This window comes from Melospiza melodia, chromosome 12, assembly GCF_035770615.1.
Source record: "Melospiza melodia melodia isolate bMelMel2 chromosome 12, bMelMel2.pri, whole genome shotgun sequence".
NCBI lineage: Eukaryota > Metazoa > Chordata > Aves > Passeriformes > Passerellidae > Melospiza > Melospiza melodia.
In genome coordinates, this window is record NC_086205.1 from 12935107 (window position 1) to 12957374 (window position 22268).

At 43.5% G+C, this 22268-nt stretch overlaps 2 protein-coding genes and 1 long non-coding RNA gene across 10 annotated transcripts in view; 2 read left to right on the forward strand and 1 right to left on the reverse strand.

Moving 5' to 3' along the window:
* Positions 1 to 1008: 1008 nt before the first annotated feature.
* Positions 1009 to 4514, forward strand: MRPL44 (mitochondrial ribosomal protein L44). The gene is made up of 4 exons (XM_063166841.1): positions 1009 to 1172; positions 1479 to 1947; positions 2829 to 3007; positions 4165 to 4514. Exons 1-4 carry the CDS (start codon positions 1009 to 1011, stop codon positions 4352 to 4354), a joined length of 1002 nt encoding a protein of 333 aa, XP_063022911.1. The 3' UTR covers positions 4355 to 4514.
* Positions 4515 to 10052: 5538 nt separating this feature from the next.
* LOC134423647 (uncharacterized) lies at positions 10053 to 18957 on the reverse strand. Its single transcript, XR_010029161.1, has 3 exons — positions 18829 to 18957; positions 14403 to 14486; positions 10053 to 10109 (listed from the first exon to the last, which is right to left on the reverse strand). It is a non-coding gene; the product is annotated as an uncharacterized LOC134423647 (long non-coding RNA).
* The window catches only part of AGFG1 (ArfGAP with FG repeats 1), a 35859-nt gene continuing 32344 nt past the window's right edge, over positions 18754 to 22268 (forward strand). For 7 of the 8 annotated variants that reach the window (XM_063166842.1, XM_063166843.1, XM_063166844.1 and 4 more), the window contains exon 1: positions 18754 to 18956. In XM_063166842.1, coding sequence (XP_063022912.1) covers positions 18790 to 18956 — 167 coding nt within the window. In that variant the 5' untranslated portion in view covers positions 18754 to 18789. Of the gene's footprint in view, positions 18961 to 22268 lie in introns of all 8 variants that reach the window. The other variant, XM_063166848.1, reaches the window with a different exon arrangement.

Sequence of the window (22268 nt, forward strand, 5' to 3'; positions counted from 1 at the left end):
AAGAGCTGCTGAAGCACGGCGGCTGCAGAGGAGAAGGAGCCGGGCTCTGTTTCAGCGCTGTCCTCGCTCCCCCCGCAGTGCAGAGCCCCAGCCCAGTGCCAGGGCTGCCCCTGCACAGTGGGACCCAGGGCGGTGCTGGGGCTGCGCACGGGCCCGGGGACAGTGCCCGGGTAAGGACAGGGGACCCGGGAGCAGCAGCATGAGAACGCCTGATGATTTTGATACAAGTGCTGCGAGTGCCTGCAGGAATGCTGCTCTCAATCCGTTTCCTGTGCTGTGGAGTCAGACTGGGCTCGGTGTGTGGCTGTTGCACTGCTGTACAGGCTGCTGTTCCTGCTTCCTTGGCTTCCACAGGGCTGTGGCGTTTGTTCTTTCTGAGCTTTGTTTACTGTGTTCCGTGACTACATCGGGGCGTGTGCTGTGCATGTTTTCTTACCGTGAATGTTGAAGAAGCGTGTGCCTTTGTCTTTTAGTAAAGACGATAAAAAGGGCCAGGCCTGCTTTGCACATTTTCTGCATTTTCATGAGTTTTCTACCATGACCTTTGCACTGAAGGTGTACTGTATGAACTCTGATGGTGCAAATGAGGGCTGAGAGATGTACAAAGAACTGTATAGGCGATAGTCAAAAATAAAGCTTCTTTTAAGTGCACAAAACCGGACTTTGTCTTGCACGTAGGAATGGAACTCAAAAAAAAATTTTTAAATGCCGCCACCTAAGGGACAGCGCGTGGGACACGTTCGGTGAGCGCCACAGCGCCGGGACCCGCTGCGAGCTCCGCAGGGGTCACACCACGGGGCGGCTCCGGGACCGCTGCCAGCTCCAGGCGCCCATCCCGAGGGTCTCTGCAGCTGGCGCTGCAGCTGCCCCGCTCCTGCCCTTGGCCGTGTCCCCGGGGCCAGGCGTGCCCGGCGGGGGCCGCAGAGCGCGGGCCCGCTTCCGCCGCCCCGGCCGGGAGCGCTTCCGCCCGGAAGCCGCGGGGCGGAGCCGCCCCTGCCCGCACCCGCCATGGCCGCGCGGCTGCTCCTGCGGGCGGCGCGGCCGCTCCTGGCCGGGGCCGGGCGGGGCACCGGGCTCGGCACCGCGTTCAGCACCGCGCCGCCCCCCGAAAAGAAGCGCTGGCTCCGGGCGTACCAGGAGCTGCAGCGGCTGCAGGCGCCTCCGCAGCGGCGGTGAGCGGCGGGAGAGGCGGGCGGGACTTGGAGAAGGGCTGCGACGGCCCCAAAAAGGGGAAAATCAGAACGTTTAGGCCCCGTCTGCTCACGCTTTGGAGCAGAATGGGTTGAGCTCCGCAGGTTGGCATAGTCCGGGTTGAACGGGGCAGGCAGACGGGGGTGCGGAACCGACAGTGTCTGACCCCAGGGATTTAAGTACTGGGTTTGGTGTTCAAGCTCAATTTCATTTCTCGTGCCCTTTCGAAAGGCGTGGGGCGGGTAACGCGTTCTGTTCCTGAGCTGGTTCCCTTCCCGCGCCCGCAGGTCCGAGAAGCCCAACTGGGATTACCACGCGGAGATCCAGGCCTTCAGCCACCGGGTGCAGGAAAACTTCGCCCTGGACCTTCTCAAGACTGCGTTTGTTAACCCCTGCTACATCGAGAGCGAGGAGGCGAGGCGCCGGCAGCTGGGGCTGGACAAGGACGCGGTCGCTCTTCAGCTGCAGGACAACACCGGCCTTGCGGAGCGAGGGCTGCGCTTCGCCCGCGCCTACCTGGCGCGATGCTTTGAAGGCGCCTACCCAGAGTTACCTGCAAAGGGCGTAGAAGCACTGGTTAATTTTCTGACCAGTCGCGAACTTGTCTCTTATGTGGCTCAAAACCTGTCCATACAGGACCTGGCGCTCTGCAGGGATTTTCCTGCCCCTCCAGACGTGCTGCAGAGGACGTTCCTCGCTGTGATAGGAGCCCTGCTGGAAAGCAGCGGGCCCGAGAGAACCGAGATCTTTGTCAGGGTAGGTTCAATGACTGCTGGTCTGTACCTGGATGGGGAGAGATCCAGGGAGGTTGGCAGAAGTTTGACAATACCTGTAACAAGACAATTTACCGATGATATCTGGTGTGGTGGTGATCATCTGGGGTTTGGGGGTTGGGAATTTTGTTGGGGGGTTTTTCATTAAGAAGGCTGATCAAGTACATGAAATCATACACTTCTGGATTATGATGGTGATATTAATATTTGCTGAAAGTTGGTAAGGGAAAGCATTATAGTCCATGCACTGTATTATCAGATAGTGAAATGATTCCATGTGAGATTTCATTTATCTTCAATTTAAAAAAGCTCCATTTTATATAAACACAGATGAATTCATAGATTTTGCATGTAGGAGTGCAAGCCCCTGAAGATATTTTGTACAAAAATGTTTGATTGAAATTCAGTGTGACCAAGTAGTTTTAGCAGGTATTGTTGTTTGTCATCCTTTTCACTTATTATTAGTTTTGCCATGGGGAAGTGTTTGTTAAAATGTTTTTCTTGGTACAAGAGCATTGAGAGGTGTCTGTAAGAACAAGGAGCTCTTACAGACAAGAGAGTGATCCCAACAGGTGAAGGACCCGTGGGTTTGCACATTCCCAGGTATTGCCCCAGCTCCTCTGCTGCCACAGCTTGTCCCTCGGGCTGGAGCTGTCCCTGCTCTGGGTCTGGGGCTGACTTTGCCCCGGGCACAAGTCTGTCGGTGGCTACACCACAATCAGAGCACTGGGATGGGGCACTGAGGCAGCTTTATCATTCATTTCAGCAATTCATTGTCAGTTATTGTCTCTTCACACTGTATTTTCATTAGGAGACACCAGAATCTCAAGCCATTAATTGTAACTTCTAAATTTTCTTGTTTAGGACTTTTTTATTCCGCAGCTGATTGGAAAAGACCTGTTTGAGATCTGGGAAGTTGTAAATCCTATGGGCTTACTGCTGGAAGAACTGACCAAGAGGAATATCTCTGCTCCAGAACCAAGAATTACCAGGCAGCTGGGAGTCAGCACAGTCCTGCCAGTCTACTTTGTTGGGTTGTACTGGTTAGTGCAATATTAATCTAAAGTTAAATGGCTTTAATTGGAGGAGTGAGAAGGAGGGAAGATGGTCTTTTACTTTTCTACTCATGCTTTTTGGTCAGGTTGTTCCAGAAAAGAAATGTGATAGTAAGTTCCATATACGATGAGCCATTTAAGCATTGGCCATAGCTTGCTGTCATGGTACATACACAGTCTCTGACTAAGGGCTCCAGAGGCTAAACAGGGTGCACCAAAGGGCCTGGGTGTGTTCTGAGTGACCTGACACAGGAACTTTGGGAACAGCATAACTGCATGGCTTTGGATGGACCACAGCTGTATCCAGGGCTTAGGCAAGCATAAAGAGACATCAGGGGAGTGAGTTGGAGAGAGACTCATTAAGTTCCAGAGAAGCTTTTAAGTTTGAAAATCAGCAGCACTGTAAACTGGCCCATAGGAGTGTCTGTGTCCAGGCTCTTAGGAAGTGCCAGCTGTCCCTGGTGCATTTGTGTCAGGTGTGGTCAGTGCCCAGCAGTGACAGTGCTCCTGTGGGGCAGGACAGAATCCACATCACTGCTGCTCTCCTAAAGGAGCTGCAGATGAACACATGCCTTGACTTGTTTTGCTTTACCCTGTTTTGGTTTCTGTCCCCTATAAAATGTATCTTATAAAAAAGAAGGGAACTTTGATTGTTTCTCTTCAGGAATCCCTGGTGTCCCTTCATGAACTGTTAAACAGACATGAGCACATAATTCACAACAGAGAGAGCTTCTCAGTCCTTTTGAAGCAGTTTGAAATACTTCCTTACCAGGGGAGGAGAAAAGACAAAAGCACTTCAGTTCCTGTTTAAGCCAACCAGGGTAACGAATTTGCGTATTTTTATCAGGGCTGACAAATTGAATGCTGTAAAGAATCAGTGCTGTGTTAGGAACCTAAATGAACAGAGTGGTGTTCTCCCAGGAAATGGACACATTTCTGATCTGAGTTTCCATTACTGAATATACAATTTCTTACCTTTGCAGGAAAGACCGACAGAAATGTTTCCATTGTGTGTGTATAAAAGTCAGTGTTCACAGACATTGGAGAAAAACCAATCTATTCTATTGACAGTACACAGCAGTGCTCAGGGTTTTATGATGGAAACTTTGGTTTTCATGGTTGTAACTTTGGTTTTCTTCCCCAAGTGATAAGAAGATGTTAGCTGAAGGCCCTGGTGAAACACTGCTGGCTGCAGAGGAGGAGGCTGCACGAGTGGCACTGCGGAAGCTCTATGGGTACACAGAGAACAGGAGACCTTGGGATTACTCCAAACCCAAACAAGGATTGGCAGCTGAAAAGGAAACAAACAAGGAAAAGGCAATCAGCAGTAACTAGATGCTAAAAGACATTTCTGATGTATCTTAAAAATCAATGACTTCCATGTTGAATATAGGTGTATTTGGAAAGGCAAAATATAGTTTGTTTTTCTGGTCTTCAGTGCGTGAAACTTCAGTCATGTATGGTGTTAAATAAAGTCTTTTCCTTTTGCACAATGTTTAATGTTTGCTCATTTTCCTGGATGTAAAAGAAGTGCCCTTAATCTGAATTTTTGCCTTTTGGCTCAGAAGTTTTGCTGTGCATCACAGGAGACCATCTCTAGTGATGTTTAATAACGTGTGACAAAGTCTCACTGTACAGAAACAGCTTTCATGAATGCTTTCTCAGAGATTGTTTGGAGAGGATTGGTAATCAGCTGAGTTGAATTAACATATGTTACATCAGCCTTTGGATTGTATCTGGATCGATGTGTCCTTCACTTTTTGAAAACATCAGGTGTGATGATGATCCTGACACTGTTGGGGATTCAAACTCTGAGGTCTCACTGCTTTCATCCAAATTTTATTTGCCGTGCACATTGGTTTTTATTGTTGGACCATGCTCTGAAAGATTTTTAAAACTTGTTAAAAATGCCTCTGCTGCAAAATGAGAAATAGGTGAAAATTAGGATCATGAAGGCCTGAACCTAAAGAAATTGGAGAACATAATTTCATGATAGGCTATGAGATAAGCTTTTTCTTTTTTTCTCTTTTTTTTTCTTTTTGGTACTTTTCTGTTTAGTCCATGTTCTTTCATTTAAACAGTCCCATGATAGAAGTATTGGATTCAGTGAAATCAGTGTTTGTCTTGTTTGCAACATCTGTAGCTGTTTTAGTCTAACTCCAAATGTATGGAAGGACACTTTGGAATAATTTGGGTACCTGCATGATATTTCTGTTAAATGTCATAGAAACTCAGCATGTCTGCCAGAGGGCAACAGATGTGTGAGAACTGCAGCTATTTTGGAATAATTTTCTTAAAAAAGGAGTGAGCGTCTATTACAAACTTGTCTGAGCCCTGCAAGGAAGAAGCTGGATGTAGGACCAAGAAGCTGGATGTTCAGCAGTGTTTCCTGCTTTGTCCCATTGTGAGCACTGATTGCACCAGGTAAATGAAAGTGCCTTCACTGAGGAGGGGGAGAATCAGGCTGATGGCCACTGATCCATGTTTGATAGTGCTGTCCTCACAACACATCCTTTGCCTTTGGCCCACAAGATGGATTTAGGGAAGGACACTTGGCAGCCAAAGGTGCTGTGCTGTGACAGTGAGTGCTGGCTGTACCAACCCAGTGGAAAGAGATTTATTGGTGTGAGCAGGAGGAGTCTGTGTGTGACCCTGGGTGTCTCCAGCACTCAGTGCCCTGCATCTGCCCAGTGTGGAACTATGGCTGCAGAGCAGTGAGAGCTCCTGCTGCCCCTGGCTGAGAGGGCACACCAGGGAGGGCTGGAGTGCAAAAAGGAGGGCAGAAAGATCAGCCCAGCAGAAAATATGCACAAAATTGCTGGTGTTAAATGAAAAATTCCAGCTAGGCAATCTATTACCACTTACATAAGCAAAGCCAATAAGGTCACTATATTCCAGGGGAATAAGAGCAAAATGTGAAAAGATGGTAAAATTACTCATGCTATTTTTAGTTTCCAGGTGAGGTTATTGCTCTTTACCTATTTTAAAAGGACAATAGTGAAGGAGGACTTTTTACAGCCCAAGTTACCTACTGCTTTTGTATACTTATTTATGCATTTTGAGATGGAGAAGCAAATTTCAGTCAGTTTACCTTTAAAAACCATTAAGATCGCCTTCCTGTGGCTTTATAGTTTGGAATGTGAGCATAAGTCCTAGGAGAAGTGGAATACTGTGCTGGTAAAAGATGAGTGATGCAAGATAAATCAGTTTACTGTGTGGCACACAAATGGAATGTATTAAGACCAAATGAAAAGACAATTTGGGGACATGGAAAGAAAGGACTGGGTTCTTATAGAGGTGTTGACTGAAACAGGAGTTTTTGTAAGAAAATGTCCAATTTTCACATTTCTAAAGATCAAAAAAGCATTTTATGTGATATCTGTGCCTTAATTTCTGACACTCAACATGTATTTCAGGATCTACAGCTGTGCTAGTGGGATCATTTGCATACTTCAGGTTACTAAAGTTTTTCCTTGTTTTTTGAATCAGTAGCCATAAACCATAGCATAGTTAAAAGATTTGTCAGACCTACATAAATAATTAGCTATAAAGTGTGGTGAAAATGGCAGCTCACAAACATTGTTCATGAAATTCCATGGCAGTTTTGTCTGACAAGTGCTTTGTGAGCTGCTTGCATTGGTGCTGAGTACAAGTGCATTTATGTCCCCCTGTGGTTGTTCCTTTCTCAGTCACATTTTATTTATCTTTCAAAGAGGCAACAGATTGAGCAGACTGTCCATAATGACTGACAGAAAAGAATCAGGACATTTTATTCTTGCAACCCATTGAAGAACTAGATTATTGTTACGAGAATTACATTTGTAAACTCACTAAACAGTAGGAAACACTAGTAACCTAGACTTGCTTTTTCTCTAAATGTTAGGTAAATCCAGTATGTGAATGGTCTTGGATTACTCTGTTTCTGTCATCTACATCCTGTCTTTTTTTTCAAGTGTTGTAGAAGTAATTTTATTTTGAGGAAGGTGAGAGAATTTGTATTCTATTGGTAGCAGCTAAGTAATTGGAGAAAAATTTCTCAATATGCTTTCATGCACTGTTAAGTTGCTTCTGATCTCAGGAACAGAAGCTGCTTCATTGCTTCTCTGTGCCTTTGCTCCTGTGTCTCAGCAGTTCAGTGATGTGACTGAACACCCAGTTCTGTCTTCTTGCTTTCAGATGCAGCTTCTGGTTACAATAACCAGATGTTTTGCTTCAGTTTTCTCTTAACAACAACAACAAAAAAGTCCAGGAATAATTCTTGTGTGAATTGTTGCTGTGACTTAAAGGCAGGAGATGAACACACAATCATTTCACAGTTATCTCGGTGTTAATTCAGAGTTTGAAGTTGCTGGTGAAAAGTTAAAGCTTTTACTGGTTTATGACAATTATTTTTTTACTTCTTATAACAATCTCTTGGATTATATGACAAAAATTTAAATGAGGTGCTCTGGTGTTATGCTGCTATACAAAGCCATGAAGAATTCACAACATCAAAAGATGTGTTGTCATTGTGTTTTGCAGGGCAGAGGGAGGGGATGATGCAGTACACAAACATAAGAAGAGCCCTACTTTCCCTTGTCCTTAACTTTACTGAGTGCTGTGGTAACTTTAAAGAGGCTCTGAACTATTTGGGTTCTGTTACATCAGAGCTTTGAAGTTTAATATTGAGAGATGCATTTAGTGTTGAGAAGCAAACGCTTCTCAACAAGGACAGATTGGTTTTTTTCTTTCTAAATCAATTCCCCAGATGTAATGGCACTAGTTTTGCATTTTTGCCTTTTCAGCTTGCCTAAGAAACTAAAGATCCAGGGCTCACCAGTTGGTCAGTAAATAGCCCCTGCTGTAGTTTGAGGCTGCAGAGTGGGAACAGCTGCTCTGTGTGACAGAATCAGAGCATTATTGAAGGCACTTGGTGATTCCTAAATCACAGGCAGCCTGCAATGCAGCTCTTCGTGGTGCACATAAAAACTGGGCTGCTCTTCCTTGGGAAAAGGGTACCTCTAGGGAGAAGGTAAACATCATCATCCCTGTCTATTTCTGTGTAATAAGTGTAATGTTTCTGCCAGTCTGTGGCAGCTGTGCTGGGGACTGTGCTCTTGAACTTACAGGTTTATAATCAAACATGTTAATTTTGGACACAGTAAATCTGTTGCTCCTGTTGCTCCAGCTGGGAACAATTACAGAACCTCACTTTTCTGATATGGAAATTAAAATTTATTCTTTACCTCTGGAACTGTTCATTGCCAGTTGTGCTCACTTATTCTTATACCAATGTTCTTTATCAGAAGAAATCTTGATTTTATTGATGTTGGAGGAATTTTACATTTAATTGCAATGAGATTAAAATTTCTTTGAGTTTTGAACATGCTTCAGGGCTCCCCTTTAAGGGATATCTCAATAGTTCTGCAGTCCTGTGTTTTCCTTTAGTCTGGAATGCTTATATAAATCAGAGCAACATTTGTATTTCTAACTTGAGTAACATTTTTAGGTAAGTTGTTACCTGACTCTTTTAGTTTAGTACTCTTTTTCCTGAAGGCACCATTTTGGTTTAAAGCACCTGATTTTGTTACTTTATATAGGAAACCAAAATAAATTTCATCAGTAAGTAACTATTTCTATTAAAAATGTTTTTTCATAGTAGTAATTTAAATTACCTGGCCAATGTTTATGTAGCATTTCTGGATACTAAAAATATGCAACTTGCAAAAAAAAAAAGTTCTGACACAATATTTTAATATCTGCCTTCAAAGAAACTTAACACTGTTTAATGCAAGTTGTTTCAGTAGACAATGGTGAGCTGTAATCCTTTGCTCCTGACAAGAGGTTCTGTAGTTTTATGATTCCCACATATTTAGCCAGGTACTGAATCAAATCTTCAGTTTGTCAATGCCAGTGTGTGTGTTTGGCTTTTTGTAGGCTGTACTTGGGTGGGGAGGAAAAGTGCCCCTGGCAAATTTTCAGCCTTAGAGAAGGGAGAAATTAAATACTCGTGACTGGTGCAGGATATCAGTTTCTGAAGTCACAAAGTTTGGAAGTTTTAAAATGTTCTGCTCTCACTTATTTGACAATTTCTAGAGACTGGTGCCACACAGCAGGTAGTGAGTGAGGAGAAACCCACTGCCATGCTGAGACAGCAGATTTGGGGGATGTACCCAGATTTGGGATGGATATCTCTGAGGTAATGCAGGGGATATTGCCAGGTCAAACAATGAAGCCAAGTGGAATGAAAAATCAGTGTGGCTGCAGGAAACACACAGGTGGAGCTCCACTGCCTACACTAGACCTAAACCTATGAGAGAAAATTCAGAGTAATTGGAGTTCAAAGATAGCATTCTGAAACCTGTTCTTGTGGAGTATTTCCTCCACAGAGGCAGTTCTGCAAAATTAAGAAAATACTGTTGAAACTAAGGAAGTGTCACAGAATTAGTCATGTTAGAGGAGGATTAACCAGGAGAAGCATTCCCACCACCAGAGGGCAAGGATTTGTCTAAAAGTTCTGGTGGTTAAATAAAGAACTCCAGTTACTTTAGTGGTTATTTCAGTAGCAGTAGGAGGCACAGTTTTATTCTCCAAGTTACTGGCAAAAAGGTGTTCAGGATGACAACAGAACAAAACAATTTGTGAAAATCAGTCCAGCATCAGAGAATGTTTAAGAAGGCAAAGAGTCCAGACAGAAAATAGCTTCAGTAGTTGAGCTAGTTGAAAGTTAATGGAATTTATTCTCTTTAATTTCAAGTGATGGAAAGTGGAAATGTTTATAGTAGTCCATCAGGAAAAACACAGTAGCCTAATCTAAAAATGTGTCAGAAGGTTTCCTATTCTATTACACATACCTTCTGATTGAGCAACAACTATGGCAATGAGCTTGGGAGAGCTACTTTATAATTTGATTAGGTTTTCATTACTAGGGAGGTGATGGGTTTAGATTTGAATTGTTTCCCTGTCATTTTCTGTTTATAATATCAGAGCACAGTTCAGTTTTCTTTCATGTTTCTTTTGCAGTAAAGATATATGTTAAATATTTAATTCCTACCTCAAATATCATGTGATGCTATTTCAGCATGTTTTCAGTCAGGCAGTTTCCAACAACCTGTGGCCATCAGGCAATGAGACAACAATTGGAGAAGAAAAAAAGATGACATTCATATTGACACTTAGCAGATCCCCCCATGGCAATTCATTATTGCTTCTACTGCTGCTCTGATTATTTTAGAAGGAACTTAGGTGCCCACACCCGCCCAGTTTCACTTCAGCCCCACAGCATTGCACATTTTTTTCCCCAGCTGCTGGGAATCTGCTCTGACAGTGTCCTGTGACTGCAGCACGATGGCCAAGTGAGCTTTGGGAGGGTTTCTTTGATTCAGGCTCTGTGCTGCATGACCAGCAGGCAGCCTGCTGAAGTTCATGGAAATCTAGACCATGAACAGAAGCACAGAAGCAAACTGATGATTATTCCCAGGTTTCAGAATTAGGTCATTTATTTCATAGTTTATTTATTTGAAAGTTTCCTTTCAAACCAATTAGTTCCTAATTGGTTATTTCAACTGCGCCCTGCAAGCTCAGCTGTAAGATCAAGTGTTTAAGAGATGATCATGGATCAGGTTGAATTTGGTTGATCTCATATATAAAAACAGACTATTTAAAAAGAAGTTTGAACATTTTTTCCCTTGATTGGAGTACTATACTCATCATTTCCTAGTAGCCAAAAACATCAGGGATTAAATGATAACAACAAAAATAATAAAGTTTGATAAAATCTGGAATAAGTTTTGAAATTTTCCTTTAGAGAAAAACTCGCCCTGCTGCAGAAAGAATTTGTTGTTAGTGACAGTACACACTGCTGAGCTATTTGACTCTTACTAGCTAATTTTTGAAGCCTGCAAGGAATAATTTTATGCTTCAAGATAATTTCCAGTTTTGGAGCATAACAATACATCATTTAACATGAAGATGTTATTCCAAGGAGCTGTGACAAATGGTTATTTGGATTTCATTATATAAGGGGATGATACTGGTTGTCTGGAGCACCGAGGGCAATTGTGGGCATTGCCTGGCAATGCTGGGGGGCTGCAGCAAAGAAACAAAACACAAGTGCTCTGAACATTCACTGACTGTTTCTAATGAGAAAATATAGGAAGTGCTAAGCCTTTTGGCAGGTGGGTTTGAACAGTGATCTCTGTCCAGGAGTGTAAAAGGAGTTTACCCTGGCAAATGCCTAGGTCAGTATGAATGAAAACTTTTCAGTAATTACTGTGAAACCTTTCTCTGTCAATTGTTGCTTTGCTTAAATTAGTTCTGTTTTGAGTGTGTACACTCCTAATCAGCAAAGCTGTAGTGCAGCAATGCACAAAGCTGCTCCATCCCCTCTATCTCCTGCCTGCACGTGTCCCCATGGCAGCTGGGCAGATATCTGTGCCACAGAGGGACGTGCAGGGGGGGACAAGGACCTGGAGGTTTCAGAGCAGTATTTATAAGCTGGCTATGAACACATCAAACTGTAACAATTGCAGAGCTGGACCTTTACTAGTAAAGCCCTGGGCTCTGAAACAACCACTTGCAAAAAGGAGCATGATGTAAAACCTCTATGTATTCATAAAGTGGACCTTGATAGTTTAGGAAAGTCAGGGTAAACTCAGAAGAGAGATCTGAAAAGTTATACTAACAGGGTAACAAACTCTACAATTACAAGAGACTCGATTATAAGTCTTACTTTGTAAGAAATACTATGGTTTCCTAACAGCTTCTGTAATATTTTTGTTTCCATATTTGTTATGATTTGTTAACTGTCAGGTTCCTTCTCCCCACCAATTTTCCTTATCCATGGTAGCCCAGAGGACCTTGCTGGTAGGGTTTTTTTCCATTTATATAACATCTCTTGGACATCAGGGGTGTATTTCTCAAATGTCTCTGTTTATGTCAGTAAGACACTGCTATTTCTCCTGCTGTTATCCCAACTTTTTCATTCACTGTGCTGCTTCAGAGTATTTATTAATTCTCTTGCTGCCCACAAACCACACCAAGGTTTTGTTCTGTTCAGGCTGTGATAAAGTTCTGAACACTTACTCTTTCCCCATTTCCAAAACCCAGTACATGGAATGTTACTGTGCACAACACGCCATTGACTATTCATTTGTTTCTGGTGGTTGTTTCATTGTTGGGTTTTTGTTCTGTTGTTTTTCAAATTTTTAAAAATTTATTTAAACATGTAGCTAGTAAATATTAAATATTCCTGTCACGTAATGAAAAATGCTTCTTTTTCATGTCAAGACATTTTGGTTAAGTCACATGAAGATAAGCATTTTTCTTTTTTATCTCCTGGTTAAAAGAGAGTTTTTCTAATTGACAAATGCTTTCAAAACCAACCTTCTCAGTTGAAATTCCCACACATTGTTTCCAAGAGACGTGTCTGTCATTGCCACTTCAGCAGAGAATGCATTCTTGAAAGAAATCTTAATTTTTTCACAGCTGTTTGTAACTACAAGTATGGCTTGCAGTGTTAAACACAGTTCAAGGCAAGACAGTGCAGGTGCTCTTGCTGTACAGAGAAGGTACAGGAGGCCTGAGTGTCAGGGGATTAATTTTTCTTGTTAAACCAGTTATTCTAAACAACAATTTGAAGGTTTGTTTTGTACTTCTGAAGAAAATGACATGGAGAGAAAGTGCCTAAGCCATTATTAGGTTTGGTATTGTTTTTCCCATGTATGGATTGAGATTAGGCTTCTCCTGCAGAAAACCTCCCCTAAGAGGGTATTTGCAGCTACCAGGGATTATCCATATCCACTCAGTGCAGCTGCAGGAGCCTGTGCTACATTCTCTGGGGATCTTTTTGTCTGTTGTGCATCTTGTTAGTGCTTTTACTTTTATCTGTTATTGCTACCAGTCATAAAGCCTTTCTCTCTGCTGTTTGAATGAGACAAATTCTCAAAGATTAATGGAAAAAAATCTTGGTGACAGCATCTCAGATTTTAAAATTACAGTAGTGAGAAACATTACATTAAAGTTCATAGAATTGGTTTTCTTTTTGTAGTTGTCCTTTAAAATATTTTCTTTCAGAAATGGACTGACTGCAAAACTTAATTTTCCCATATTTACATGACAGAGATTATGTTCTGTATTCTTCTAGTTGAATGTCTGACATCAAAAAGCTGTTTCCTGTATTTCCCTCCTTTGTTATGTCCATCTCCATTTTTTTACTCGAAGATATTGTTCTTTTTCATCCCATATCAGGTCCAAATGGGTGTTTCAATGATGTTTAGCTATTCTGACACTTGTTATATTCATTGCTTTGTGCAGTGGAGTGTACAAAACTTTGTTTATCAGGCAAGACTCAAACATTGCTCCATTGGAGTCACTGATTTACAATCTCAGTGTTTCAGATCATGCAGTGCATGACAGGTATTTTGTGACTTGTCTTGGGAACTGTGACTCTGCACCTTTTTTCTTTCTTTTTGTCCTTTTTCATTCTTTATATAATCAGGTTGCTTAGAGAATTGGAAAGTTATGGATCTGTTTTCTAGATTCCAGTTTTAGACTGGTTCAGGGTTACCATGAGCACTGAAAGATGTCTGCTCAGAACAGTTAATTCTACTCTAGTGTTCCCCAAATCGGCCCTCAAGTAATGTTTATTAAAATAAATAAAATTCTAGGGAAGTATGAAGGAGAATATGTTAGTTTTGTCAAGTGTGGGCAAATAAAAGAACACTGGCTGAATATGCTGTTTCTCCTATCTATTTTAATAGTCTTTCCCTCACTGAAGATCTGTGTGAAATTATTTCTTTTTGCCCCATCTAAGGCACTTCTAAGACAGCACTAACCAATAGCAGCTTCCACAAATTAGACTGACTAATCAATAATTTAGATTCATTAGTGCAAAGCAACAAAGGCCTCTCTTCACTCCCATGGGAGTTTTACAGAAAACAGGCAGGAAATGCTCATCATCAAGTGGAAATGGTACTGAAGAACTGAACTTCAAAATACATTGGGCTTTAAATACAAATCTCATTTATAGGTCAAGAAATAACTTAAGTCTTTAAAGTTTAATGTGAAAATTAAGTTGTTCCTGCTCAGAGAGCTGGGAGAGCATTTCCTGGTTCAGTACTTCATGTAGCCAAATACTACAGAAGCTGTGGGGGTTTAAATGTCTGTTTAAATTCTGTCTCCCTCTTCTAATTTAGAACTAAAGGAGTTGAAGAGTTGAACTGTCTTACTGCCATTGAGTTCTGTCTTTCACATTTGTGTCCTAAATATGGGGTTTTTCAATCCTAGTTGTTTTGTTCATATCAGTTTCACAACTTTTCTTCTACCCATAGACTCTGGGCTGCCTTGTGCATTGCCAACATTCCTGTGGGATGTTCCAGCAAATATAAAATATTATATGACTTACCCTTGTATTTCTATTGCTGTAACAGGATCAAGTATGAATGTACTCTGTGGTTTGAAGGGTTCCACTCTCCTCTGGCATGTCCCTCTGCAATAATGCATGAAACAATCATTTTACTAAAACTTCTGTGACAGCTTACAAAGCATCATTCAACTACAGGGTTTTAGAGACTAATGATAAACCAATATAAAACAAAAAACAGTAATAGAAACATTGGCACATTCTCTAAAAATGTACTGTAAAGATGATCATAAAAATTAAATGCATTTGCTTTGCATACAAGATATGCATTCCTATGACAGATATTTTGCCTTCACTGCAACTGTATATAGGCATGTTCTTTCCACTGCCTAGTCTGTGATTACAAACTGGAATATGATCTTGTGCACTCAAGGCACGATGGAATTCAAGAACTGTGTCAAATGAAGGGTCAAGGCTGAAATATTGATAACCTTTCAACATCATTGGCCAATCTAGAAAGCAGGAAGAGAATCATATGGTGACTGAAAACCATCTCCTACCCCATATTGCTCCAAATGAATTAGGTGTATTTCACACAAATAAAAGATGAGATGAAAACAATACAGACCACTAACTTGTTCATTACAAAAATTACAAAAATCCCAAGCTGATGAGACTGCCTTTCTCTTTATGTGAGGTCAGTTTCTTATTCACAGCTGTTAAGGGTAAAGGCAGGGCTTTCCATCATTTACCTTTTCTTACCATATTAATGTCATAGCCGTGGGTGGGAAATGTCCAAGGGAAATGGCATTGCAAGTAAAGATAATGTTGTAATTCAATCATATTTGTCTGACCATTTTCTTGCATTGAATTGTCCAGATTTAAATAACTGTCAACAGGCAGTATGATTTATATAACCATTATTATGACTTTCTCTTGTTCTGATCTCTTACCAAAACGTATCTATTCATTAACAAAAAGCTACTGCTTGAATAAGGCCAGGCACAGACACACTAATTTCTGCTCAGTGGACTGAACCTTGAGTGGAGCACATCAGTGAATGTTGTGGCTGTGTTCTTTGCTAGCATTTTCAGGAAACCCTTCACATACAAATATGAAGTGAGGTAGCAGTTTATCCCATCCGATATACCTAATCCCAGGATTAATTCTGTGTGCCCATCAGTGGTGAAGCAAGATGGATTTAATAGCCCATTAGCCTTTCAGCATGATAATTTTCACGTCACTTACCCTGCTGGGTTAATTGCTTTAAAGTGGATATTATTGACCTCAATCCTAGTGGCAAACAGAGAATGTCTTATTCATCTCCCAAATGTACATTCTTAGAGTCTTGTTTCTTTTGGTCCTGACAATAAATCCACTAGATTATGTGTTTGTATATTATAATTTATACCCTATTGGCCCATATTTAAGATCTTACCAAAGCAATGTCTTTCAGATATTATTACCCACGACTGGAATATTAAATCCTGGTTCTTATGTAAAGAGAAATGTTGCAAGCATAAAAATAAATGTTTTACCTCTTGTTAAGAAATTAATTTTAATGCTAAAAGCTGTAGCAGGTGCAGCAGGGATTAAGCACTTTTGGAATAAACAGCTGGACAGTATATTTCCAACTGCAGAAGTCTGATCTTTAGAAGGAGAGAATGAAGAACAAATTTGGACAGAGAAGCTGCAGGAAAGGAAATTCAGATTCTAGCATAGCGAAACAGAAAAATATGTAATGAAAATGTAATGATGAGAAGCAGTTTTATTCATGTGCATTATTTGTGGATATTTTCCTTTAGTGATTTAGAGAAAACACAGACCAGCTGCTTTGAGGGAATTAATGCTAGCTGTGAGCAGTAAAAAATAGAAAAAGCAGGAATGGAAGAGGAGCACAAGTTGTGTTATTGCTTGTGGGGAGGTGAAACAGAGCTGGAAGTTACCACAGCCAGTTTTTAGCTCTGTATGTCAACAGTGTTACACACAGTTCTACTTAGGGCCTTGCATTCCTTAGGTTCCTCCGGGAAACAGGAGGGGAAGATTTAGATACTTGATTGTAGGAACCCCAGGTGTGCCCACAGACTCTGGAAGAACCCAAATCCCACAGATCTCATTTGTAACACTGTGTATCCTCACACACCCCTGAGGTCCCATTCTGTAGTTTCCTGGGGTAAATTTGCTCTGTAAGATACAGGATGGAGAAGCTTGTTACTTACAAATAGTAGTTTCTAAACCACGTTAATGTTAACATAGGTAATTCATCACTAGTGTAAGCCTATCTTGGCTCAATAGGCTTATCAAACAGCAGAATAATGGCAGGACTGTTTCTTCACAAAGCAAACTGGAGCCACAGATTCCTACTGAACTTTCTGATTGACTTACACAGTGCTAGGATTTTTCCTGGGAGCTCAGTTCCACATTTTACTGACAATGACAATGTCAGTGTCAGTGATGTAGTTTTGATTAGCAGCTGTTCCTGTGTGACATTGACGTGAGTTCAGTCGTGACACGAGCAGTGGAAGCTGCTTGCTCCTGCTTCAGTTACAAACCACCTTTGACTCTGGTTGAAACTAAACCTGCCTGCATGGAGCAACTCTCTGCTGCAGCAGGTGCGTGGCCAGTCACTGCTCTCTGAAGGATTTTCCAGGAAAAAACAACAACTTGTTTTTTAACCTTCAATTTTTTTTTTCTAAATTTAGGTCATCTGCTTTAGGTCATTTAGGTCGTTGGAAAAGGTACAATGTTAGCATGTTTCGTAAAAGGCAAAATAAATGAAACCTTCTGAATTACAAGAATATCAGCAGTGAGAAGCAGTGAGAATTTGGTCCTTATAAGACTGGAAATATTTCCTGTTTACTCTTAAGAATGCTATTTAAGCATTGGTGATTATTTAGTGATGTTTATTTTTCACTTTGAACAGCTCCTGCCATCCATACTAGGAAAAAATTAGAGCATTGCTTTCTGTGTTTAAAACTTAGAACTGGTTGATCAGCTCAGGTAAATTAGCACATAGCACATCCAGAGGAATCAGAAGAGGAAGGACAGATTACTGATGCTGAACACTTAGTCCTAGATTTTTTTAACTTAAACTATGAGGAAAATACAGTGGATCAGATCTTGTTCCCATGTGTACTGACGTCAGGGGCACAAAACTTGACCCTAAATACATTGTATTGGGTCATTAAACATTAAAAGATTTTAATCATACATAGCGTTGCTAGGGTGAAATCACTGAAATATAAAGTGCATTTACTTTTTTCTCTAACATTGATTTCGCACACTGTTAGGCACCTTTGTGCGGAACAAGCACGTATTTTGTGGATCAGGGGCTGACTGGGGTTTCCTCTCGGGTACCAGAAGTACAGGACTGCTGCCTCTGCTGTCTCCCCTGCTGGGGGAACGGCCAGCCGAGCACCGAATTCCCAAAGGAGAACTGTGCATTTCTCACCTCCGTCCCAAGAAAGCCAGACCCCGTGGGGGTGCTCTCCCCACAGATCCGCTGCAATCCGCCCTGAGGATCTTCACGGAACCAGGGCCACCAGCCCGTCCCCCGGGCCATCCCCGCCGCCAGGACCGGCGGGCACCTGAGCTGGGACCGGGAGCGCCTCCGCTCTCGCCACGCTCCGAGACTGAATTTCCAGACTTTTGGGACACAGAGGGACACCGGCAGCGCTGGGCTGGGGACGAGGCACGTGGTCCTTCTTTCACGGAGCACCTCCCGCTGTCCCCAGCCGGCCTGAGCCCACTGCCCACGAGGGGCTGAGGGGCGGCGGGGACTGCCAGGCGCTCACCCCGCGGTGTGAGGGGAACAGCCCGCCCCGAGAACCCCGCTGAGCGGGAAGGCGATCCCCTCCTCTCCGAGGAAAGTCTAACACTTTTTATTGATATTTTTCCATCGGGATTCTCCACAGGACTGATCCCTGTCCTCCCCACCGGGTCACGCGGGGTGACCCAGCCCCGCCCGAGGCGCCACCCCGGGCCGGGGTTGCGGCGCGAGGGGACGGAGGGGGTGTAGTGCGCCCTCCCACACGGTAGGGTGCGCTGCAGCCGGCGGGCGCGCGGGGCTCCGCCGCCGCCGCCATCTCCTCGCTGAGCTCATAAAGGTGTCGCGCAGGTTCCGCCCGGGCTCGTCATTCCGCCGCCCCGGGCCCGGTGCTGCTGGCTCCGCCGCCGCTTCCCCTGAGCCGCGGCCCCCGCCCGCTCCCTCCCTCGTAGGGCTGCCGGTCCGCGTCAGCGGCCACCCCCTTCCCGTACCGGCCCGCCGGCAGGCGCCGGTTGTGCCCTCCCCGCCCCTTCCTCCCCTGTCTTCCCCTCACCCCCCCGCCCGCCCGGCCCCTCTCCCGCCGGCCGAGCCCCGGAGCGCCGCCGCCGCCGGGGTGTGAGTGGGGCCCGGCGCCGTGCCGGGCCGTCCCTCGCCGGCGGGGCCATGGCCGCGAGCGCCAAGCGGAAGCAGGAGGAGAAGCACCTGAAGCTGCTGCGGGAGATGAGCAGCCTCCCGCCCAACCGCAAGTGCTTCGACTGCGACCAGCGGGGCCCCACCTACACCGACATGACCGTGGGCAGCTTCGTGTGCACCTCCTGCTCCGGCATCCTGTGAGTGAGTGCGGGAGGGGACCGCCGGCTCCATCCCCCCGGCAGCGGTGACCTCCGCCCCCGGCCGCCGGGGCACGCGTCCGCAGGGCGGCGGCGGCCGGGCGGTGCAGCCCCGCCGCGGCTCTCGCAGCGCCGCCGCTCCCCCCGCGCTCGCCCTTCCTGTTGCCGCTCGGCCACGTCGGAGGGCAGCGGGCAGGGGGCTCTCCCGGGGAAGGGAGGGAGGCCGTCGGGAGGCTTTCCCGGGCGCGTTCGCTGGAAATCCCCGTCGGAGCCCCCGGTGCGGAGGTGGCCGCCGCTGGCAGGGCAGGGTGTGCGGCGCTGGGGCGCACGGCAGCCCCGCGGCCCCGAGGTGGTCCTGGGGAGGCTCCTCCGGCACGTACGGGGAGCGCGCACCGGCAGCCCGAGCACCGCCGCCCCGCGGAAGTGTCGGAGGGTGGTTAATGAAGCAAGTGTGCGACAATACTTGTGGAAAGGGAAGGGGCACGTGGCTTAGCAGTTCACTGTCATGATAGCCTTGAAGATGCGGGGTTACTAACCCTGTCGTGAATGCGTTTACAGATATTACTTAAACGTTAAGTTAAACCACCAGCATGGTTTTATGTGCATCGAGTTCTGCTTGGTGATAGTTTGTAAGACAACCGTTTAAGCTCTGTCTCAGTCGAACTCTAGGCCCAATGGTTTAAGAGGCTTGATCAGAAAAGTAGAAGCTGGCTGGGGTTTTTTGACTTTACATCGACTATTTCCTACAAACTATATATATAAACCTGGGAAAGGGATTGGCTCTGATAAAGTGATTGCATTTTTCCTGTTCCTCATTCCTGTATGGGCCTTTCTACTACTCCTCCCTTTTCCACCCATCCTTCCCAGAGATAGTGTGTATGAAACTAAGAGTTGAGGTCAGTCAGTTGTGAATTTCATCACATATCCATAATTTGGGAGTCTTCCGTGCTGCTTTTTCCTTAGCTATATCCGTTTGCTTTTATATGATTCTGTTGCATTGTGGCAATGGAATGGAGCAGAATCAGAGTAACCAAAGAAGTAATAAATAGTATGTCAGAGGATACAGACTGGTGTTTCTAAAAAGCATTCAGGAGCCTGAACTAATTTCTGTCTCCTTACTACCCCAAACATCCCTTCCAAGTAAGGTCTTGTGTTTTAGAACAAAGTTGGTAATTATGTTGAAATGCAAAGCAAATATATTAGTTCTTTGCTGAATTTACATGGAACAAACTGCCTTTTATACTAATAGACAGCTAATTAGACTTGGAGTTCTTCTACTTTATGTAGGCTTCTGAACAGACTTGATGCAAATACAGAAAATACATTTAGGTTGTGAAATTGAAAAGAGACTCTAGGTTTTCACACGAACATGCCACTCAGTCAGCCAGCTCTGGCTATTGTTTGCTCTCTTAGCAAACTGTTATTTGTGCTGGCATGTGAAACTATTTTAAGCTACTGCACTGAGCTTATTTAATGGTTGCACATGTTCTTACTGGGTTAGACTGAAAGTGTGGTAAAGCTGCACCATGAGAGTGTTTGTCTTTATTTTTTGGGCTTCTTAACCTTAATAGGCAAGTATATTGTGAATGCTGCTGAGATGCTTAGCGTGGGTTCAGAAGAGTCTGTTCCTTTTATCTGTTGGCTGGGAGGTAGGGACTACTGACATAGTCCAATTTACAGCAACCAAAAGGATGTACAGGCAGTGAAACAGCTCATAAGCAGGGGACAGCTGCACTTGGTGTTGGCCATCACTTGGATGTTACCATGCTTAAAGGAGGAAGACTGTCTGCAAAAACATGGTTAATGTATTGGTATTCCAATGAAACACAAATGGTTTTTTCATTCTAAATATGCAGTGTTTTTGTCTTGCTGCAAAAAAGCAACTACAAACTCTGTTTGGTTCTTACAGCTAGTAACACCTACACTTATAGCTGGAGTAAATGACTATTAAGAGGACTTAGTTTCCCTCTGAAATAAATTTGGACTCATTCTTTCATGTCAACTTGGAAAAACTTCCATAAGTTGTGTGTGCAGGATCATATATATTGGTTAACACCTCATGGCCTAGCCAGTGGCGTTTATTTGTTAGTGATGAGACTTGGTGTAGGTCATGTCTGTTTCATAACTGGAAACTTATTTTTAACACTTCCATGAGAACAGATCTTCAAACAACTTGTTTATTTCCAAACACTTTTCACTGTAGAATTTCATGGTGTAGGGAAACGACTTGGGAACAAACAACATAATGGCAATTATAAAAGTACTGCTGCTTTTGGAGTTCTTAATGGCTGTTTGTGTTCTGCCTCATAGTACTTGCTTTACTGTAAGGTTTTAACAATCTTAGTACTTTATCTTGTTTATATGCTATGTGAATGACTTGCATTGCTTCTTGTTTTAATTATTTTTTTCTAATCGGGTACAGGAAGTATTCTTGAAGTCAGGTAGACCAGTTTTTTCAAGTATGAAGTGCTCAATGCAAGATTTAAATACTAGATTAAAAAGTCTCCTTCAGAAAGGTTTCTCAATTAACTAAAAGTGATTGCTAACATCAGTATCATCTTAAATAAGCATGTTATTCTAGCTACAGTTAACTCTAAGCTCTTTAAAACTGTAGTATAACTTTTTTACTAGTTTTCTGAAGTGTTTGTTCATTGTCCTGGCAAGGACTGTCTAGTCGCATCCAAAATCTTAATTCTGGATCCATCCTGAATTTCCTTAAAGTATTTCATGTCTATCAAAAGAGTGATGCTATGTATTACTAGATTTAGCTTTAAAAACCTACTATTCCCTCTACTGTTTCCCAAAATAGTGTGTCTAGCTTTTTCATACACTGCTAAAAACAGTGACAGAGCTAGTGGCTTTGCTAAAAAGATCTGTTTCTGACTTAATGTTGAAGGGTGAGTCTTGTCAAGTCAGAAGTGTGGGTGACAGGAGGTTTTTTCCATAGTACCTGGGGTTTAAGTGACTGGGTCAGACCAGGCTTAGCAGAGCAGAAGTTTTGCTGTGTAAAATGGTGCATGAAGGAGAAAGTTCATGCACAGTGGTGTGAATTTGCTTCCTCTTAAAATAGTTCCACTTGTCCCTTGTGTTTAAATTCTTCATGTGGGCAAAAAAAGTGTGCTAGCATCACACAAGGTAACTCAGGTTTTTGGTGTTGTACAAGAATCTAAGATATCTGGAATTCTACACAATTTCTGCCCTGAGAGTGGGAGGAGGTGCTGTGGAGGAGCAGTTGCTCAGGTCAAGATTACAGTCATACACCACAGGAAAATTTCTCTTTATTACAGCAAACCTGCATCTTGGGAGATGTTG